Consider the following 17,755-nt stretch of genomic DNA (forward strand, 5'->3'; position numbering starts at 1 on the left):
TGGGCAGACCTGAGAGTGAACCCCAGCAGCAGTTTATTGTGTTTTTAGGCAGACCTGAGAGTGAGCCCCAGCAGCAGTTCACTGCATTCTTGGGCAGACCTTTTTACTTCTCTGCCTCAGTCTCTCCTTATCTACAAACTGAAGCTACTCACAGCTGCCTCGGGGAGTGCCTATGACACTAAATAGTGCACCAAAAATGTTTATCTGGCATGTGCAAACGTAGGCTCCATCCCCAGCACAGGAAAAAAAAAGTCTCATAGGATGTACCATTCAGAAAACCCCGGGGAAAACAAGAAGCACATGGCTGGGACCCAGGCGGCACTTAGTCTTTCTTTGTATTTTCTTAAAACTGGATTGGGTATCGAATTAACCCTTGTCCCCTAGAAGATACATTTGATGTCCGTGGCCTTTGCTGCTGCTGGGGGGGAAACGAGGGGTCCTTGGCCAAGAGCCACAAACACAACCCATCTGTCAATTCTTCTTTCTGGACTGTAGGCTATCCTATTGGCACAGCCATCCTGTGGCCTCACTGTAGCAGGTGGCTATTTCTGTGATCCCAGGAGGTTTGGGATGTGGAGGCCAGTTTACTACAGTCCTGCCCTGGTTAACTCTGAATGCTAGAGCTGGTCTGAACCAGAAGGAAAAATGTTTCTGGAGTCATAGCACTGAAACCAGCAGGGGCCAAATGGGCTTTACAGCCAATTGTGGAGTGATGTTGGCCAGCATCAGTTTATCAAGAGAGTTGAATTCCCAGGAAGAGCCTCGCAGACCTTGTGTTACCTTATCCCGGTCTGATGTATCTGCGTTCATCCTCAAGAGCCTGTTCTTAGCATCCATCCTTCCTTGTGACATGGTCCTACCATAACAGGTATCCAAGGAATGCACTCACCTAGGCCCACTAACTCAAGCTAGTAAGATGCTACTGTGTGGGGCTATCTATAATAGAGAGCTCCTCTACACTTTGGCCACAAACCCTAAGGCTGTAAGTAAGAACTGCGATACAACTGCATTGCTGTCCAGAAAACTAGAGCCTATACAGGGACCTTGGTGTTGAACAGTGGCGGACCGGAAACCAGCTTTTAGAGAAGTTGAGTGCCTGAATCCTACTGAACTTGTAACCCACACATCTGGTTTTTCCAATACAGAAGTTACTATGGTTTGACGTTGGTCCATCCTCCACAGGCTTATCTTTCAAGCTCTTGGTTCCCACCTAACGGGGCTATTTGGAAAGCCTTTAGGAGACAGGGCTTGGCCTGTGGAAGTGGAGGCTGTTCCTTCCTTCTCTGCTTCACGCCTGCTGTAATTTAAGGAGCTCTGCTACACACTCCCACTGCCCTGGTCTGAACAGTTCCACCATGCTTTCCCTCTATGATGGGCTGAAACCCTCAGAGACCATGGAGCCAAGATAACCCCTCCCCCTCTTAAGTTGTTCCTGTTTGGGGTGTTGTCAGTGAAGCAGAAGTAACTAACACAGAGTCAATCATATTTTTGCTTATGCCAGTTTGTGTCAATTTACAACCAAAAGAGCTTTACTTCAGCCACTGCCTAACAAGCCACATGTGGCAGGTTTTTACTTTACTTTTCTTTTCTTTCTCACCCTCTTCCTTTCAGGAGGTAGGGGACACAGAGAAAAGCCATCCATACTGACCAGATGAGAGCCAGGAGGGAATCCCTCAGCACCACAGACCCAGTCTGCTAGGTCCGACGTATGACACTCACCGAGCTGCTCCTCCTCACTGAAGCCCATGATAGACATGGCCTCCAGCGTCTCCTGGAACATCTCGTCGTCCTGTGCAGCTGGGATGGGCACGAAGCCATTTGATAAAAATGTGTAGCTATTGAAGTTCTCCAAAAGCAGGTCACCTAAAAGAAAGGAAAGTGAGTGAGCAAGGGGACACACTTGTGCCTTCAGTGTGACACAGGGTCCCAGCAATAGGCTGGGCCATTGTCATTTCTCTCCCTTTCTCAAGGTCTGGGCAGTTAACACTCTCCTCCTCTGTTGTCATGTACAGTTCCTCACCAATGCCGGTCTCATGCAGTGGTGCAGGTTGTGGACGGTGGCTTTGTCTCCACCGCTCAACCACAGCCCTTAACCTGGGATTGTTTCAACTCAGTGAGGAGCATGGTTAAAGAATTAAATCATCTCTTTTTACTTACTTACACACACACACACACACACACACACACACACCCCACACACACAGAGTGTTTTTTGTTGTTTTTGAAACAGGTTCTTACTGTGTAGCCCAGGCTGGTATTGACTGCCTTATCAGTGCTGGGGTCATAGGTATGCACCACCACGTCCTTTGGACATATGTATTATGTTTATATTCAAAATCACACGTGCACATACATTTAGATTTTTTATTTTAAAAAATCACTATCTAAAGCAATATAGAGTAAACAATAATATATTTGCATGTTCTAAATAGTATATCATGTACTGCCCTGTGTATAACAAGATATTTCAGGATATCAAATTTAGGTGTTATATACTGAATTCCAGCTATGGTACTCACTGCCTAACAAGCCACCCTTGCTTCTTTTTCTTCCAACTATTTCTAGTTGAATTAGAAGACGAGCCTCTTATCAGAGGTTAACAAATTTGGCTCACTGGTTGCTTTTGTAAATAGAGTTCTATTGAAACTGCCTCTATTTCCTTGTGAGCTCTCCCACTGTAATAGCAATTAGCTTTAACAAAAACAGTATGATCCTCAAAGATAAGGCTGTTTAACTATCTGGCCCTTTAATGAACATATTTGCCAATCCCTTATTTATATTATTATATCTAATAAAACTTGTTTGTGTCCAGCTTGATGGCCCGTGCCTGTAAAAGCTTATAAATCTGATGTTCTGAAGGCCAGGGCAGGGAGTCTCAAGTTAAAGGCCAGACTGTTGGGAGTGAATGGGTTTGGAGCCAAGCAAGCACACTCTGTGCAGTTCAGTCATGTCTTCTTGCAGTGGGCCACTCAGCTGGGCTTGCTGACTGTTTATAACCCCTCAGGAGACCCTCATCAGAGTTTCTAGCTGTCTGAGTGTATGCAACTGTGCAAATCCGCCTTAGCTGAATGTGGCCTTGGGGAAGGAGAGGCTGTAGCACCAGGCCAAGGAAGACTAGGAGAGAGGGGCTCTTTGAGACAGGGTTCCTATGAGTAGCCTTGGCTAGCTTGGACTCACTTTGTAGACCAGGCTGGCCTCTGCCTCCCTGAGTGCTGGGATTACAGGTGTGCCCCCTCGTGCCTGGCTTGAGAGAGGGGCTCTAATTCCTGCTGGTGAAGGCTTTCCAGGGGTAACCTGTTGGGCCTGGGGAAGGTGACCCCTTACCTTCCTTATGGAAGTAAGGAAGCCCAGGGAACTCACTGTTTCCCCAGAGTGAACTTTGCTGGAATCTGGTCTCTCTTTGTAGCTGGGAGGTTAGGAAAGAGGATGGATATATTACTATGTCTCCCCTAGGAAGGACATTTGGCAACAGTGTCTCAAGAAAAAAATGACTATTCTGTCAAAATTCTCTCTCTCTCTGCATTTATATAGTACACACATGTGTTCTCATGTGTATGGAATTGCATGTATGAGTGTGACTGTGCGTGTAGAGACCTGAAGTTGATATCAAGTCTTTCTTAATCACCCCCTACACACACACACACACACACACACACACACATACACACACACACACACACACACACACACACACACACACACACACACACACCTTATTCCTTAAGGCAGGCTCTCTCACGGAGCCCAGAGCTCACAGATTCAGCTGGACTAGCTGGCCTGCAGATGCCCGCCTCTACCCTGCAAGTGCTAGGGTTATAGGCAGGTTGCCACCCACTCCCGGAAGTCAGAACCTCATGCTTGTACAACCAATGCTTTATCCCGCACGCCATCTTTCTGACCCCACAAAATCCCACTCAGCTGGGGAGTTCCTCTGAGGCTGCTCATTTTCCATCCTTCCCATTCACGGGTTTTTCTTTCTTTTCTCCCCTTATTGTTACCATTCTAACACATCTGTTCCCCTCTAAGCCAATTAGAGACACTTTGGAGTGACATCAGAGAGATGCTTCTCTTTTTAAGCCAACAAGGTCTTTTATGGGTCAAGTCACCTGAAAGCTGCTTGATAAACTCGAGGCTGGATGTGCTTAAGGTAACTCAAGCTTCTGGGTTCGGAGAAACACGGGACTCATCACAAGGCCTTGGGCCTTTGCCAGCCTCACCATTATCCATGGCTTGGAGAGGTCCCCAGGTCCTTCAGCCTCTCAAACTTTCCTCTTCCCAGCTCTGTCATCAGCAATACAAATAAGGCTGGGTGTGACAGCGCATGCCTGCGATCTCAGTCAGAGGCAGAAGCAGGGGGCTTGCTGTGAGTTTCAGATCAGCCTGGGCTACTTAGTGAGATCCTGACTCAAAGCAAAGCAAAGCAAATGTAATTGGCCCTAGATCCTCCCCTGTTCCCTGGCCCAGCTGCCCCTGGCCCAGCTATGGGAGAGCTTGCTGCATAGCATGGAGCAAAATGCAGCTGGGAATCCAAAGGAGGAGAAGAAGGGTAAACAGCTTCTGCAAGCTACCCAGCAGGGGCTCCCACTCCGAACTGCTAATTAATCAATGTGCTGGTGTAGCATCCATCCACCCACACGCTTTATCCATAGCACATCAGGTGCTCCGGAGTGCCAAGCTCTGAGGTCAATGAAATGAGGGGCTGTGCAAAACGCTTCATCATGGCTAGGTTGATCACACCCATTTCATACTTTTCCCCTTTCTCTTTCATCTTCTTTTCCTTCTCTCTTCTTTCCTTCTCTCTCTCTCCCCTTCCTCTCTCCTCCCTCCCTCTCTCCCTTCCTTTCCCAGGGTCCCGTTATGTAGCCCATGCTGGCCCGGACTTTGCTGTCCTGCTTCCACCTGCCAGTGTTAAAATGACAGGTGTGCTTCACGCTCAGTTCTTTTGCTAACTTTCTTAATCAAAATAACTAACTGTGGGGCAAAACAAAACAAAACAAAACAAAAACAAAAAATAGATGAATATCAAGTTTGTGTTGTTGCCATCAGTTTTCTAATTTAACCCTAACCTTCATTATCGAATGTGAATTCCACTATCCATTCATGTTCACCAAAGGATGTGTCCCTTTTCTGGTTATAATTTTGATATTCCTTTAAGAGTTTGAGTCCTCAACTGTGGCCCCCCGCAAAAGCCCATCATCAAGGCAGGAAACCATTGAAAAGAGCCCTTTAAAATTGTGATAGAGTAGCTGGAAAGATGGCTCAGAGGTTAGGTCCTGAGTTCAATTCCCAGAAACCACATGGTGGCTCAGACCATCTATAATGAGATCTGGTGTCCCCCTCTGGTGTGCAGGTGTACATGCAGGCAGAGCACTGTATACACAATAAACAAATATTTTATATTGTGATAGGGATGCTGAGAGAAAGCTCTTCACAGGTGATGGCTTCTGGTAGGGGCAGGGGTGCTAAGGGAGGACTCACCTTCCTTTAAGGGGCTGGCCACTGGAAGTTTGACCATGCTCCAAGGAGTATATGGGCAACACAAATTAGCCTTGGTGTATTGTTTTCTTTCTTTTTGTGGGGGAGGAGAGAGGGCTTTTTGAGGGTGAGGAGGTGGACCTGGGAGGATTGGGAAGTAGGTGTGATGGGGATGCATTGTGTGAAATTCCCAAGTAATAAAAATATTATTTTGGAAATAAAAAGCTTGAGGTTGGCAGACTTCGGCGTGCTTCATGATTTTGTAAGTGTAAAGTTTTATTGAAACATATCCACTCTGTTGGTTTATGCATTGCTGCGGTTACTTTTGCACAGCAGCAGAGTTGAGCAGAAGAATCTATGTAAACGGTGGCTATTTGGCCTTTTAAGGAAAAAGTCTTTGGCTGCAATATGGCTCAACTTACAGGACAGGGCTTGCCTGGTGTATGCAGAGCCCATGGCTCCATCCCCAGAGTCAAAAGAAAGAATGGAAGGAGGAAGGGAAGAGCGAGAGGAGAGGGAGGAAGGGAGACTGTGCAAATACCTGTGATCACAAAACTTGGGAGGTGGAGCAGGACGTTCAGGAGTTCAAGGCCAGCTATGTAGTGAGTTTGGGGCTAGCCTGGGCCACATGAGACCCTGTCTCAAAACAAAACAACACCAAGACTTGTATAATGGAAAGTCCTCCAAATTCCTCTCTAAACTTAAAATATAAGGCTGGGTTTTGAGGCCCATGCCTAATTAGCTCAGCACTTGAGAGGTTGAGGTTGAGGATCACAAAATCAAGACTAAACTGGGTTGCACAGCAATTTCTGGGCCACCCAGACTGCAAAGTAAGAGTTGATCTCAAAACCAAACCAATCCAAACCAAAGCAACTAAATATACTTGATGGTATTTTTTTTTTAATTGAAGGTATGTTTTTTAAGGCAGAGTCTTACTATGTAGGTGTGGCTGGCCTGGAACTCACTATGTAGACTAGGCTGGCTTCAAACCCATAAAAGTGTCCTGGCTTCTGCCTCTTGAGTGTTGGGATTAAAGGAATGTGCCACCCTACCTAGCCCCTGGCAAGTTTTCTTTCTTTCTTTCTTTTTTAAAGATTTCTTTATTTATTAGGTATACAATACCCTGCCTGCAAGCCAGAAGAGGACACCAGATCTCATTATAGATGGTTGTGAGCCACCATGTGATTGCTGGGAACTGAACTCATGACCTTTGGAAGAGCAGTCGGTGCTCTTAACCTCTGAGCTATCTCTCCAGCCCCCCTGGCAAGTTTTCTAACCGGGCATCCAGGTCATTGTCATCTTCTTCCTTTAAAGGCACAGACTGTAATTGGTCCTGAACAGTTTGTACCCTATTATGTGACTAATAGCCATCTACCACATCACAGAGTTGGCCACACTCATGCACCAGAGGTGAGGAACTGCATACCTGCTTCCCCCAGCACCAGATCTTTCCCAGTCACTGACCCTTGAACCAATCACAAGGCAGACACTCACTTTTCATCTTTTCCTTGGCTCCAGCAATCAGATAGTAAAAGATGTGGAACGTTCTCTCATCCCTGGCCTGGCGAATCGCCCGAGACTTTTCCAGGAGATCTGGTGTGGAGGAGTTAAGGGCTCTGGGGCCAGCTCAGGGCTTCAGCTCACAGCTCAGGAAGTCAGCCCCAGGAGCCTAACCACTAACTCAAGCCAGCTGCTGCAGGTGTCCCCAGGACCTGGGAGGCTCCCTGGGAAGTTACAAGGGACCCAAGAGTTGGCAGAGTTGGCCTCTGTGTCTGATTCATGTGCCTGTGCAAGGCAGCTGATCTCAGTTTGCCCTTGGGCAAGACTCAGCAAGCGAAGGTGATAAAGGCCACATGACAGCTGGTGCCAAGCTGGCCCTGACTCTATCCCAACACAGTGCTATAAAAACGAAGCAAATTAATTTTATTTGTTTTCCAAACATCTCCTGATGTCATCTCTGTCTCACTCACAAGGCCCAAAGAGGTTGAGTAACCAGCCCCAGGGAGGGAAGGACCAATCAAGAATCCAACACAGGCATTGAGGGTTTACATGCAACCTTACTCCTGTTAGGCACAAGGAGGATTGTTCCAGAAGGAACTCAAGAGTCTGCAGAGAGGGAAGGAGTTCTGTTTTTCCTGGGGCCCCCTCACCCTCATGAGGCCGCAGCTCAGCAAAGGATACACGTTTCGATGTTGGCACCCACAATGTAACCAGTGACATCGAAGTTGATGCGGATGAACTTACCCTGCCAAAAGGAGAACAAGTTGACGTGCAGCCAGACTCAGCATGGACACCATGCCACAGGCAGGTGGACAGGTGCCAGGGGACCAGTGGGGGGAGGAGAGACTTTCAAAAACAATCAGAACTTCACAGTCCTGCTGGACCACAGCAACTAGCATCTGAGCTGGGATCCCCAGGCCTGCCAAACCCATGCAGGGAGCATTATTTGTCTCGAGAAATAACTAAGTCCTTCATGGCTGTCCCCAAGGGGTAGGGAAACTGAGGCTGACATTGCTCTTGGGAGGTGTTGTCAGTCACAGGCTTTTCTACACCAAGTGGTCCAGGCTGCTTTGGCCTGAGCAGTGAGAGGCTGAAATGCTATTTGTGCATATATGTGTATGGTGGCTGCAGAGATAGGGGGTTGCATGTTCAAGGGACATGGTAAAGTGTCATTTCTCAGGCAGCATCCATCTCGTTTGTTGAGACAGTCTCTTACTAGGCTGGAACTCTCTGAGCAGGCTAGGACAGTCAGCCAGTTTCTGATGCCCCAGGGTTGTGACTACAAGCACACGCCACCGTGCTTTTCCCCATGAGTTCACGTCCTTGTGTTTGCAGTGCACGCACTTTAGTAACTGAGTGATCTGAGCGCCTGCTAGTGCTATGAGCAGAAGTCCTGGCCTTACGTATACTAAGCAAGAGCTTGACACTGAGCTGCTCTCTGCCAGGATCCATTGCATTACAAGTCACCGTCTTGCTAGGTAGCTCAGGCTGGCCTTGAATTCACAATCCTCCTGCGCTAGGTAGCCCAGGCAAGCCTTGAATTCACAATCCTCCTGTCTGAGCGGCCCAAGTTCTGACATTACATGTGTGCACTTTCACGTCTATCCCCGAATGTTCTCATTTCTCCTTCGTATCAGAGGGAGAGCATCAAGATGGTTTATTGGAATCCTAGATGTGCTATAAGGGTCAGGGACCATTGGCATGGGTAGCGGTGATGAAAATGGGCCATGTGGCACTCAGGGTAGCACAAGAGAGGCCCGGAAGGAACTTCTAGGTTTGCAGGGAAACATATTTTCAGGAATCTTTTTTTTTAATGATAAATTTGCTTTCATTTGTGTGTATGTGTGTCTATGTGTGAAGTCTTTGTGGGTGCCCAGTGGGGCTTGAAGAGGACATCGGATTCCCTGGAGCTGGAGTTACTGGCAGTTGTGAGCTGTCATGTGGGTTCTGGGAACTGAACTCTGGTTCTCTGCAAGAGCATCAAGTACTCTTGACCACTGAGCCTTCTCGACATCCCCTCAAGGACCTTTCCATGGGCCCTGGCCCAGAGAGCTACAGGTCCAAGAGGCACCCCTGAAACAGCAGTTGTTTAACACTCTGTTTAACAGGCACATCCGTTCCTCCGTGTCCCTCACTAAGCAGATTGCCTGATAGAGGCCTGGCTTCCTCGTACATTAAGACAATTCTGGTCTGTTGTGGCTTCTGCCACACTCCCTCCACATCCTCCAACCCATTAGTCTTGAGTAAGAAAGGAGACAGACTTGCGAGCTGGGAAAATGTTCATGTGATATTGACATCTCCCACGTCACTGACTGCTGCTTCCAAAAGTCGATCTCCTTCTTGTGTCCGGAGCCACATCAGGATTATTCACTGTGATTCTCGGTGCCTAGGTCAGTGCCAGGTCTATGCTGTGTACTTAATAAAAATCCAACTCAAGCAATGAAAAGGGGGTAGTCTATATAAAAGTGTTCACCAAAATGACTGTGTAGTAGGTGATCCATCAGTGTTTGGTAGAGGGCAGGTGTGCGAGCTATGGAGTAGGCAGGTGTGCGTGCTATGGAGTAGACAGGTGTGCGTGCTATGGAGCAGACAGGTGTGCATGCTATGGAGTAGACAGGTGTGCGTGCTATGGAGTAGACAGGTGTGCATGCTATGGAGCAGACAGGTGTGCGTGCTATGGAGTAGACAGGTGTGCGTGCTATGGAGTAGACAGGTGTGCGTGCTATGGAGTAGACAGGTGTGTGTGCTATAGAGTAGACAGGTGTGCGTGCTATGGAGTAGACAGGTGTGTGTGCTATGGAGTAGACAGGTGTGCGTGCTATGGAGTAGACAGGTGTGCGTGCTATGGAGTAGGCAGGTGTGCGTGCTATGGAGCAGACAGGTGTGCGTGCTATGGAGTAGACAGGTGTGCGTGCTATGGAGTAGACAGGTGTGCGTGCTATGGAGTAGACAGGTGTGCGTGCTATGGAGTAGACAGGTGTGCGTGCTATGGAGTAGACAGGTGTGCGTGCTATGGAGTAGACAGGTGTGCGTGCTATGGAGTAGACAGGTGTGTGAGCTATGGAGTAGACAGGTGTGTGAGCTATGGAGTAGACAGGTGTGCGTGCTATGGAGTAGACAGGTGTGTGTGCTATGGAGTAGACAGGTGTGTGTGCTATGGAGCAGGCACTTAATTCACGCTTTGTCAAGTGACTGAGTGAATGTTGAATATGTCTAATATGTAGCATATGCTCAGTATATGTTAGTTAGACAAGCCACAAATGTAAAACGCCTGACTGAGAATGGATGCTCAGTGATTATTGAGAGAATGAGTGAGGAAGGAGCCCTTGAGACAGGACAGGAAACAAATGTTCTTTATTACCTCCAGTCCTTTAGTCAGAGGCCCCTACATTTGTGCAGTCTGTGCTCTTAGAGGATACATGACATTGGGGTGCCCACATCAGTCCCAGAAAAGCCCATATGGCTCTGCTACTTACAAAACGAGAAGAATTGTCGTTCTTGACAGTTTTTGCGTTGCCGAAAGCCTCCAGGATTGGGTTCGCCTGTAGAAGCTGCTTTTCCAGCTCCCCCTAAAATTCATTTATATCTAGTTATGGGGGAACACTGTGTAGGGCCTTCAGCCACGGGCTGTGTCCTGTCTTTAGCCCCTCCTAGACCCCAACAAACACGTCTGTATGTACAAGATCTGTTCAGAAGAGCTTTCTGTCAGAGAAGAAAGAAGACGCTTCCCAGAGACAAAGGTCATTATGTCGTACAGTGCTAGTGTGTCCCTACGAGTGTGCAGTGTACAACCTGCCTGCAGCTCACAGTGAATCCATAGTTCAGGCTTGATAAGCTGCCTTCTTCAAACTAAGCTGCTACAACCCTCCCAACTGCTTATGTGTAATTGTTAAAAAGTCGCAGCAGTTCTCTGGGCTTGTCTAGACTTCTGATGCTTCCTGTGGAAGAGATACTTTGGGAGCTCCAAACCCACCAGAAATCCTTTTAGGCAGCTACAGAAGAAAGCCTTGAAGCTGCACAAGGTCTGTCCAGCAGATTAAATGCAGCTGAGACTAAGTGCAGCCCGCCAGGCCCCTCTGCAAGGCTCCTGTATGCAAATGCAATCATGTGACTATGGTGGCAAGGAAAAGGGCCAACAAAGTAAGCCATGCCAGGAAAGCAAAGAGACACTGAACCATAGAAGGCAGCGGCTGCTGCTGGCCAAGCTATTCCCCTGCAATGCAGCCTGCACATGGGGATGCAGAAGGCCTTGTCTCCATGGAAACCCCAGCCCCAAGTGGACCTGGCCCACTGGAGAAATTGACAAGATAAGTCATCCACTTTCCTTAGCTAGTAGGAAGAAACATAGAGTAATTGCAATTACCTGTGCAGACTTGGGATCTAACCCTGCACCCACCCCAGGCTCCCCATTCTGGAAAGCGGCTTCTAGCAAGCACATGGAAAAGTCTTCCAAGGAGAGCTTTGAACATAGGGACCTCATCTGATGCATGGCAAGAACAAGACTGTAGCCCAGAGCCACTTAGGTGACTGGGCAAAGGTTACACATCTATGTCAAATAACACCCTGCTTCTTGTATGAGACTAAGTACTATGGCCCAGCATCTACCTACAATGGACTAGGTGGCATAGAACACTCTGGAGGGTCTCTTCTAGGCTGGGATACATGTGCCAGCCTCACAAGCTCTGTATCAGAGTCCAGCTGACATACGCAGGGTCCATGCAGGGCTAGGTTGTATGTGGCATAGCTGGGGCCTTACCAAGCCACCAAAGCTAGTGCATCAGGAACCCAAGAAGGTTTCATATGTCTTTGGTGCAGCAACTGGCATGCAGGAGAAGAGTCACACACGACACACCCGCATGCACAACGACACACAGGTGCAGGGGACAGAGCAGGGGCAGGAAGGCAAGCAGGATAGCTTTGCCCTGGCTGGGTTTCCTACTGACCAAGCCAGGGCTACTCTGGAGCCTGGTGGTCCTAAGATGCTCAACAGATGTGATGGGTCATTCCATTGTGTTGGGGAACTGATGGTGGACACATTGTAGGAAGGGATGAGGGAGTTTATTCTGAACCGGGCAATCCATCCAGGCTGTAGTACAACCCTGGGGGTTCTGGCAGAAGCCCCTGGACAGCTAACATGCCCCACTCTGCACTCTGGCATCACTCTCCCACCCCCTTCCCCACCCTCACCCATGCACGTCATGATATTTGGTGCCTCTACTGGTCTAGGGCCAGGGACTCAGGGGTCTGCCCTGTTCCCACATCCACTAGGGGCCCGTGGGTGCAACAGATGCATGCAGGTCTTAATCCACTCGGTGCCTCCCGTCACACCAGGAAAACTCTGTTACTCACGTAGGCAAAAGACGGGCCTTGCTGCAGTGGGACAGCATAGTATGAAACAGAGGTCAGTGCTTCTGCCTTCACGTCCAAGGCCCTCCCCATAGTGGGAGCCCTGGGCTGGGCTCCTCCTCCTCCATGTCATGGCTACCAGCTCCAGCCCACAATGATCACCTCCTTCCCTCATACTCTGCTGCGCTCTCTAGCCTCTCCTTTCTCTCTTTCTTCCCTTCCTCGGTCCCTTCCTTCCTTGTAAGACTATACGGCCAGGCTGGTTTTGAACTCATGATCCTCCTGCCTCAGCTCCTGAGTGCTGAGATTGCAGGCTCACACCATCACAATTGGCCTTTACTTTCTTAGACACTCAGATATTTCATGTTTCCTAATTGCTGGGGCCTTGATGGATGTCTCCCTCCCTCCCTCCCTCCTTTCTTTCCTCCTTTCCTCCTTCCCTCCTTCCCTCCCTCCCTCCTTTCCTCCCTCCTTCTTTTCCCCCCTCCCTCCCTCCTTTCTTTCCTCCTTCCCTCCTTTCCTCCCTCCCTCCTTTCCTCCCTCCTTCTTTTTCCCCCTCCCTCCCTCCCTCCTTTCTTTCCTCCTTCCCTCCTTCCCTCCCTCCCTCCTTTCCTCCCTCCTTCTTTTCCCCCCTCCCTCCCTCCTTTCTTTCCTCCTTCCCTCCTTTCCTCCCTCCCTCCTTTCCTCCCTCCTTCTTTTTCCCCCTCCCTCCCTCCCTCCTTTCTTTCCTCCTTCCCTCCTTCCCTCCCTCCCTCCTTTCCTCCCTCCTTCTTTTTCTCCCTCTCTCCTTTCTTTCCTCCTTCCCTCCTTCCCTCCCTCCCTCCTTCCCTCCCTCCTTCTTTTCTTCCCTCCCTCCTTTCCTTCCTCCTTCCTTTCCTCCCTGCCTCCCCTCCTTTTTTTTTTTTTTGACAGGGTCTAGTGTATCCCATGCTGGTCTCAGACTTACTAGATAGCTGAAGATGAACTTGAATTTCTGATTCTCCTGCATTTACCTCCTCCAATTGTTTGATTACAGGTGTGTACTATCACATCTGGTTTATGGGATGCTGGGGATGAGTCCAAGGCTTTGGGCCCACTAGGCAAGCATTCTACCAACTGAGTTCCAGCACCTGCACTGGTCTCTGAACTGATGGGGGGAAATGTGCCTGTATATTCAGGAGAGAGTGTCCAGCCCTCTGAACCACCGTAACTGTTATGTCTTGTTTTCACTATATGGAAAAAGGGTAGGTGGAGGAGAAGCAGGGTTCTCTCTGCCACACAAGCTCAGGCCCATGGCCCCTACACATAATCCTAACAGGCTAGTCTATAGCCTTGGTCTTGTTTAAGGGAAAAAGGTTCCATTACCCACCCCAGTCCCTGAGAGCTCCAGGCTCACTGGCCACTGTGCTAATCTGCTACTCCTAAGGACAAGAAGCGAAGTGCAGCATGGAAGAAGCCTTTCTCATCATCTCCCTGTCCTCAGCACCCATATTGACAGGACCCAGGGGACAGATGAGGAAGCAAATGGAAGAGAGGAAGGAAAGCAAGGGAAGGTTCTAGAAACTTCCTCTACCTTTCCTTGTGCGCCCTCCTCCCACTGGGCCAGCGTGGGACATATTTTTTTGTTGTTTTATCCTCTGTCTGTACTAGCAGATCCATGGATGTAAGTCCTTGCAGGACTTCATCCTTGTGGTTTGGGCTCACAACAAGAGAGTCAGCCAGTACATGTTAAGTGAACCCAGCATCCTTGTCTTCAGGGAGTAGGACATGGCATCATTACAATCTGAGACTAAGTCCCACCCCCTAGGAACATCTGACAGTATATGGGGCATATTTGCTGGCTCCAAATATGTGGTGGCATGTAGGGACAGATGCCAGGGACCAGGAACATTAGCGTTCAGAGGAAAGCCCCCACAACAGAAAATATGGTCACAGTGACAACAAGGCCATAACTAAGAAGTATTCATGGCAGATCTCAGTGGAGCAGGCTCAGTCCCCAGACGTTTGGAACCACATATCCATGACAGGGGGAGAGGGTCCCCAGAGCCAGACCACTCCACCCAGGGGTACCAACCTTGGGACCACAGGCTGAGTTCTCACTGGGGTGTTCTGTTCACTCCTGAGCTAAAGCCCGGTGACAGCGCTTGTCACTTACCGTGATACTGCTGTCTTTCTTGCCCTTGTGGGAGGATGCCACCACAGCCAGGTATTGGATGACTTTCTTTGTGTTCTCTGTCTTTCCAGCTCCAGACTCACCCCTGAAAGACATGAGTATGGTGACTTTACAAGCCAGGCAGGATCCTCATGGTCATCACTGCCACTTCCAGAGTGGGAAACTGAGGCTCCTCCTTGAAGGGACATTAACTGGCTGTATGCAGGTGCACATATGTTTGGGTCGAAGTTTATACACATATGTTTGGAGGCCAGAGGTCAACCTCAGGTGTCATGCACCTTTAAAAAGAAAAAGAAATAAAACAAAAATGACAAACGACAAACAACCCTCTCTCTGGCTGGAATTCATCAATTAGGCTAGGCTGTCTGGGAAGTGAACCCCAAGGATCCTCCTGTCTGTGTCTCCCTATTGCCCCGCCCAACTTTGTTTTTTTTTTTGTTTGTTTGTTTTTGTTTTTGTTTTTTTTTTAGTTTTTCGAGACAGGGTCTCTCTGTATAGCCTTGGCTGTCCTGGACTCACTTTGTAGACCAGGCTGGCCTCAAACTCACAGCGATCCACCTGCCTCTGCCTCCCAGTGCTGGGATTAAAGGCGTGCGCCACCACCACCCGGCCCAACTTTGTTTTTTAACATGGGTCCTGGCAATGTGAACTCAGGGGGCTCATACGTGCACAGCAAACACTGTACTTACACAGCCATCTCTCCAGCTTTGAGCTTGGCTTTTTTTTTTTTTCTCCCAGCAAATGAACCCAAGTAGACCCAGGTCCTTTAGAGATGCTGCGAGGAGGAGCCCAGGAGAGGAGGGGAGGAGGACCTGAGTTCTGCTACAAAGGCTCAAGCTCCAGTCAACTGAGAGATATTGCCAGCAAATTGGACCCAAGAGAGCTGGACGAGAAAGAGGCTTCCAAAAAAAGAATGTGTACCTTCCAGATAAGCAGAGCCTAAGGTCATATCCCATGAGTCCCTTAGCAGAAAAAAAGGTCCTCTGCTCTCAACAGAATTTCTTGAGTATTAGGCAGCTTAGCTGAGGATCTTGGGCAAGTACCAAGAGGAATAATTTACGCTAAAGTGCTGATAGCTTCCCACAGGTGGGATACTGTTGGCCTAAGAGAAGAGTCTAGAGCATGCTGTCCTGCGTCATCAGAGCTCACTGCAGGAGCTCCACCACCACCGCTGACTCCCCAAGGGGTCTCTGCTAACTTCCACATCATCTTCCTCTCAGATTTTGATCAAACGCTCTCCTTTTCTGAGCTCACTTCATATTTTGTGATACGAGAGACTTTTTTTTTTTTTTTTTAAGTCTCAGTGACTTTGCTCAAGCTGGGGAAAAGAGAAAAGAAAGCCACCACTCACTCTTGAGCACCTGACCTGGCCCCACAGTCTCCATGGAAACCACCTCACACCAGCTTCCTGTTGTCCCCTGCACCCATCACAATGTCAATGAGAACATGAGTTCCCCATAAGCCATGTGTCTGACACAGTCCCTGCCTGGTAATTCTGTCTGGGGAGGTAAGATCTGGGGGACGCGGGCCACTGGAGATGGGTCTTTGAGGGTCATAGCCCAACAGCTTCAGCACAAGCTGTTCCTACTTGGTGCAGGGTCCCACTGCCAAGGACTGAGTCACTGCAGCAGCCATGATACACTGCGTGGTCACAGTCGTGTGATGTCCCTGATAGCCCCTCCTTTCCCAAAGGACACAATTATTAACATTGTGTGTTGGGGGGTGGGTACTAAGCATCTTTCATGCTCAGTCTGCTTTATCCTTGTCTCAGCACCACAAACCTCACTTTTGGAGGCAGGAATCATGGCCTCTGTGTTAGTATGGAAAAGAAGTCTAGCCCAGAACTGGTTCTAGATCACACAGTGGGGCAAGGGCACATTAAGTCCGGTCCTTGGTCACAGTGCCAGCACACTCTCGCTGTTCTACCATGCAGGCTCTGTTAGACTCACGCAGAACACAAACATCTGGACACGCCAGAGAGGAGGCTTCTACATTGGGATAAATGAGGTGGGAGGAAGAGCCATACTGAATGGTAGCAGTCCCTTTTCCACTTCCTGACCTTGGGAACAGTGTGGACAGCTGTCCCACCTCGATGGCAGCACCTCACGCCGGGGGTCACAACAGACCCTCCCTTCAGTGAGTTGCCTTTGTCCAGTATTTTTCTAGTGCCAACCGTCACCCAGGGCCTCGGGGTTTATTAAGCTCCTGCTCTGTCACTTGTATCAGCACTTCTGTTCCTTTCCTCTTCCCAGCGATTTTTTCAATATAGTTTATTAATTTATTCATATTACATCTCAGTGGTTATCCCATCCCTTGTATCCTTCCATTCCTCCCTCCCTCCCATTTTCCCCTAACTCCCCTCCCCTATGACTGTGACGGAGGGGGACCTCCTCCTCCAGCAATTTAATGAGGAAATTCACGATTATTCTCATCACCTTCTGGGAGAAAGTGAAGTTCTCCAAGCTTTGAGGCACTGAAGTAAACTGACCCAGGTCCAGGTCCTCCCGTGGGTAGAAAATGGAGGAGCAATGCAATTTGAACTTGGGTCCAAATAATGAGACAAGCCATATTCTTCTACCTCCTGATAAATGAGAAGGGGAAAGACAGAGGGACACCCTGCTTCGAACTCTGAAACTAAAAGCAAGGACCAAAGAACAAAGCCATTCAGCTGCCCACCATAGTATGAGTTACTTCGGTTGAGCTAATGTCAAGATAGTGGGTAGACCTCCCTTCCAACGGATGGATCCTGGTCAGGGCACGGAGAGAAAATTCTGAGTTCTGAACACAGCCCTCGCAGTTAGTATATCCGTGTCCTGCCCCGGGTCTGATTCCTGCCATTCCGTCATTTCCCATCTGGCGTTTGGTCTCTGCTCCTGACAACAGTGCGGGGACATCAGCAGCCACAGGCTCTGGGAACCCTTTTCTTCCCTGTGGTCCTCTAGGCTCAACTATTTCCAAGTCTCACTGATAAAAATAAACTGTCTTAGGCAGCCTTGCCAACAAATACACCCAAGTCCCAGGCTCCAGGAGTCTGAAGTTGGCAGGCTCTGGGTGGCTCCAGAGACACGCCTATCTCTACGTTCCTGACCCTGGAACTCTGGGCGACAACACTGTCCCCATCCAAGTTCCTGTCCTGTTCTGAGGAACTTGTCCCAAGCTTCCTATTCCTGGAGGCCCCTGGCTTAGCTAAACAAGACCTCTTGGGCTTGTCATGACCCCACAGCTGTGCTCGTTCCCTTGGCGTGTGTGACCTGCACAGTCTTGTGGGGACCACTCTGAGAA

At 49.0% G+C, this 17,755-nt stretch overlaps 1 protein-coding gene across 4 annotated transcripts in view; it reads right to left on the reverse strand.

Annotated features, from left to right (window-relative positions):
* The window catches only part of MYH11 (myosin heavy chain 11), a 112,028-nt gene that overhangs the window by 47,861 nt on the left and 46,412 nt on the right, over positions 1-17,755 (reverse strand). For 2 of the 4 annotated variants that reach the window (XM_084763863.1, XM_084763865.1), the window contains exons 5-10: positions 14,456-14,558; positions 12,325-12,345; positions 10,452-10,544; positions 7,657-7,720; positions 6,970-7,068; positions 1,720-1,863 (exon numbers count right to left, since the gene is read on the reverse strand). In XM_084763863.1, the coding sequence (XP_084619989.1) occupies positions 1,720-1,863; positions 6,970-7,068; positions 7,657-7,720; positions 10,452-10,544; positions 12,325-12,345; positions 14,456-14,558 (524 nt within the window). The remainder of the gene's footprint in view (positions 1-1,719; positions 1,864-6,969; positions 7,069-7,656; positions 7,721-10,451; positions 10,545-12,324; positions 12,346-14,455; positions 14,559-17,755) is intronic. The other 2 variants (XM_084763864.1, XM_084763866.1) reach the window with 1 other exon arrangement.

This window comes from Acomys minous (genome assembly GCF_964271855.1).
Source record: "Acomys minous genome assembly, chromosome: 16".
NCBI classification, from domain to species: domain Eukaryota; kingdom Metazoa; phylum Chordata; class Mammalia; order Rodentia; family Muridae; genus Acomys; species Acomys minous.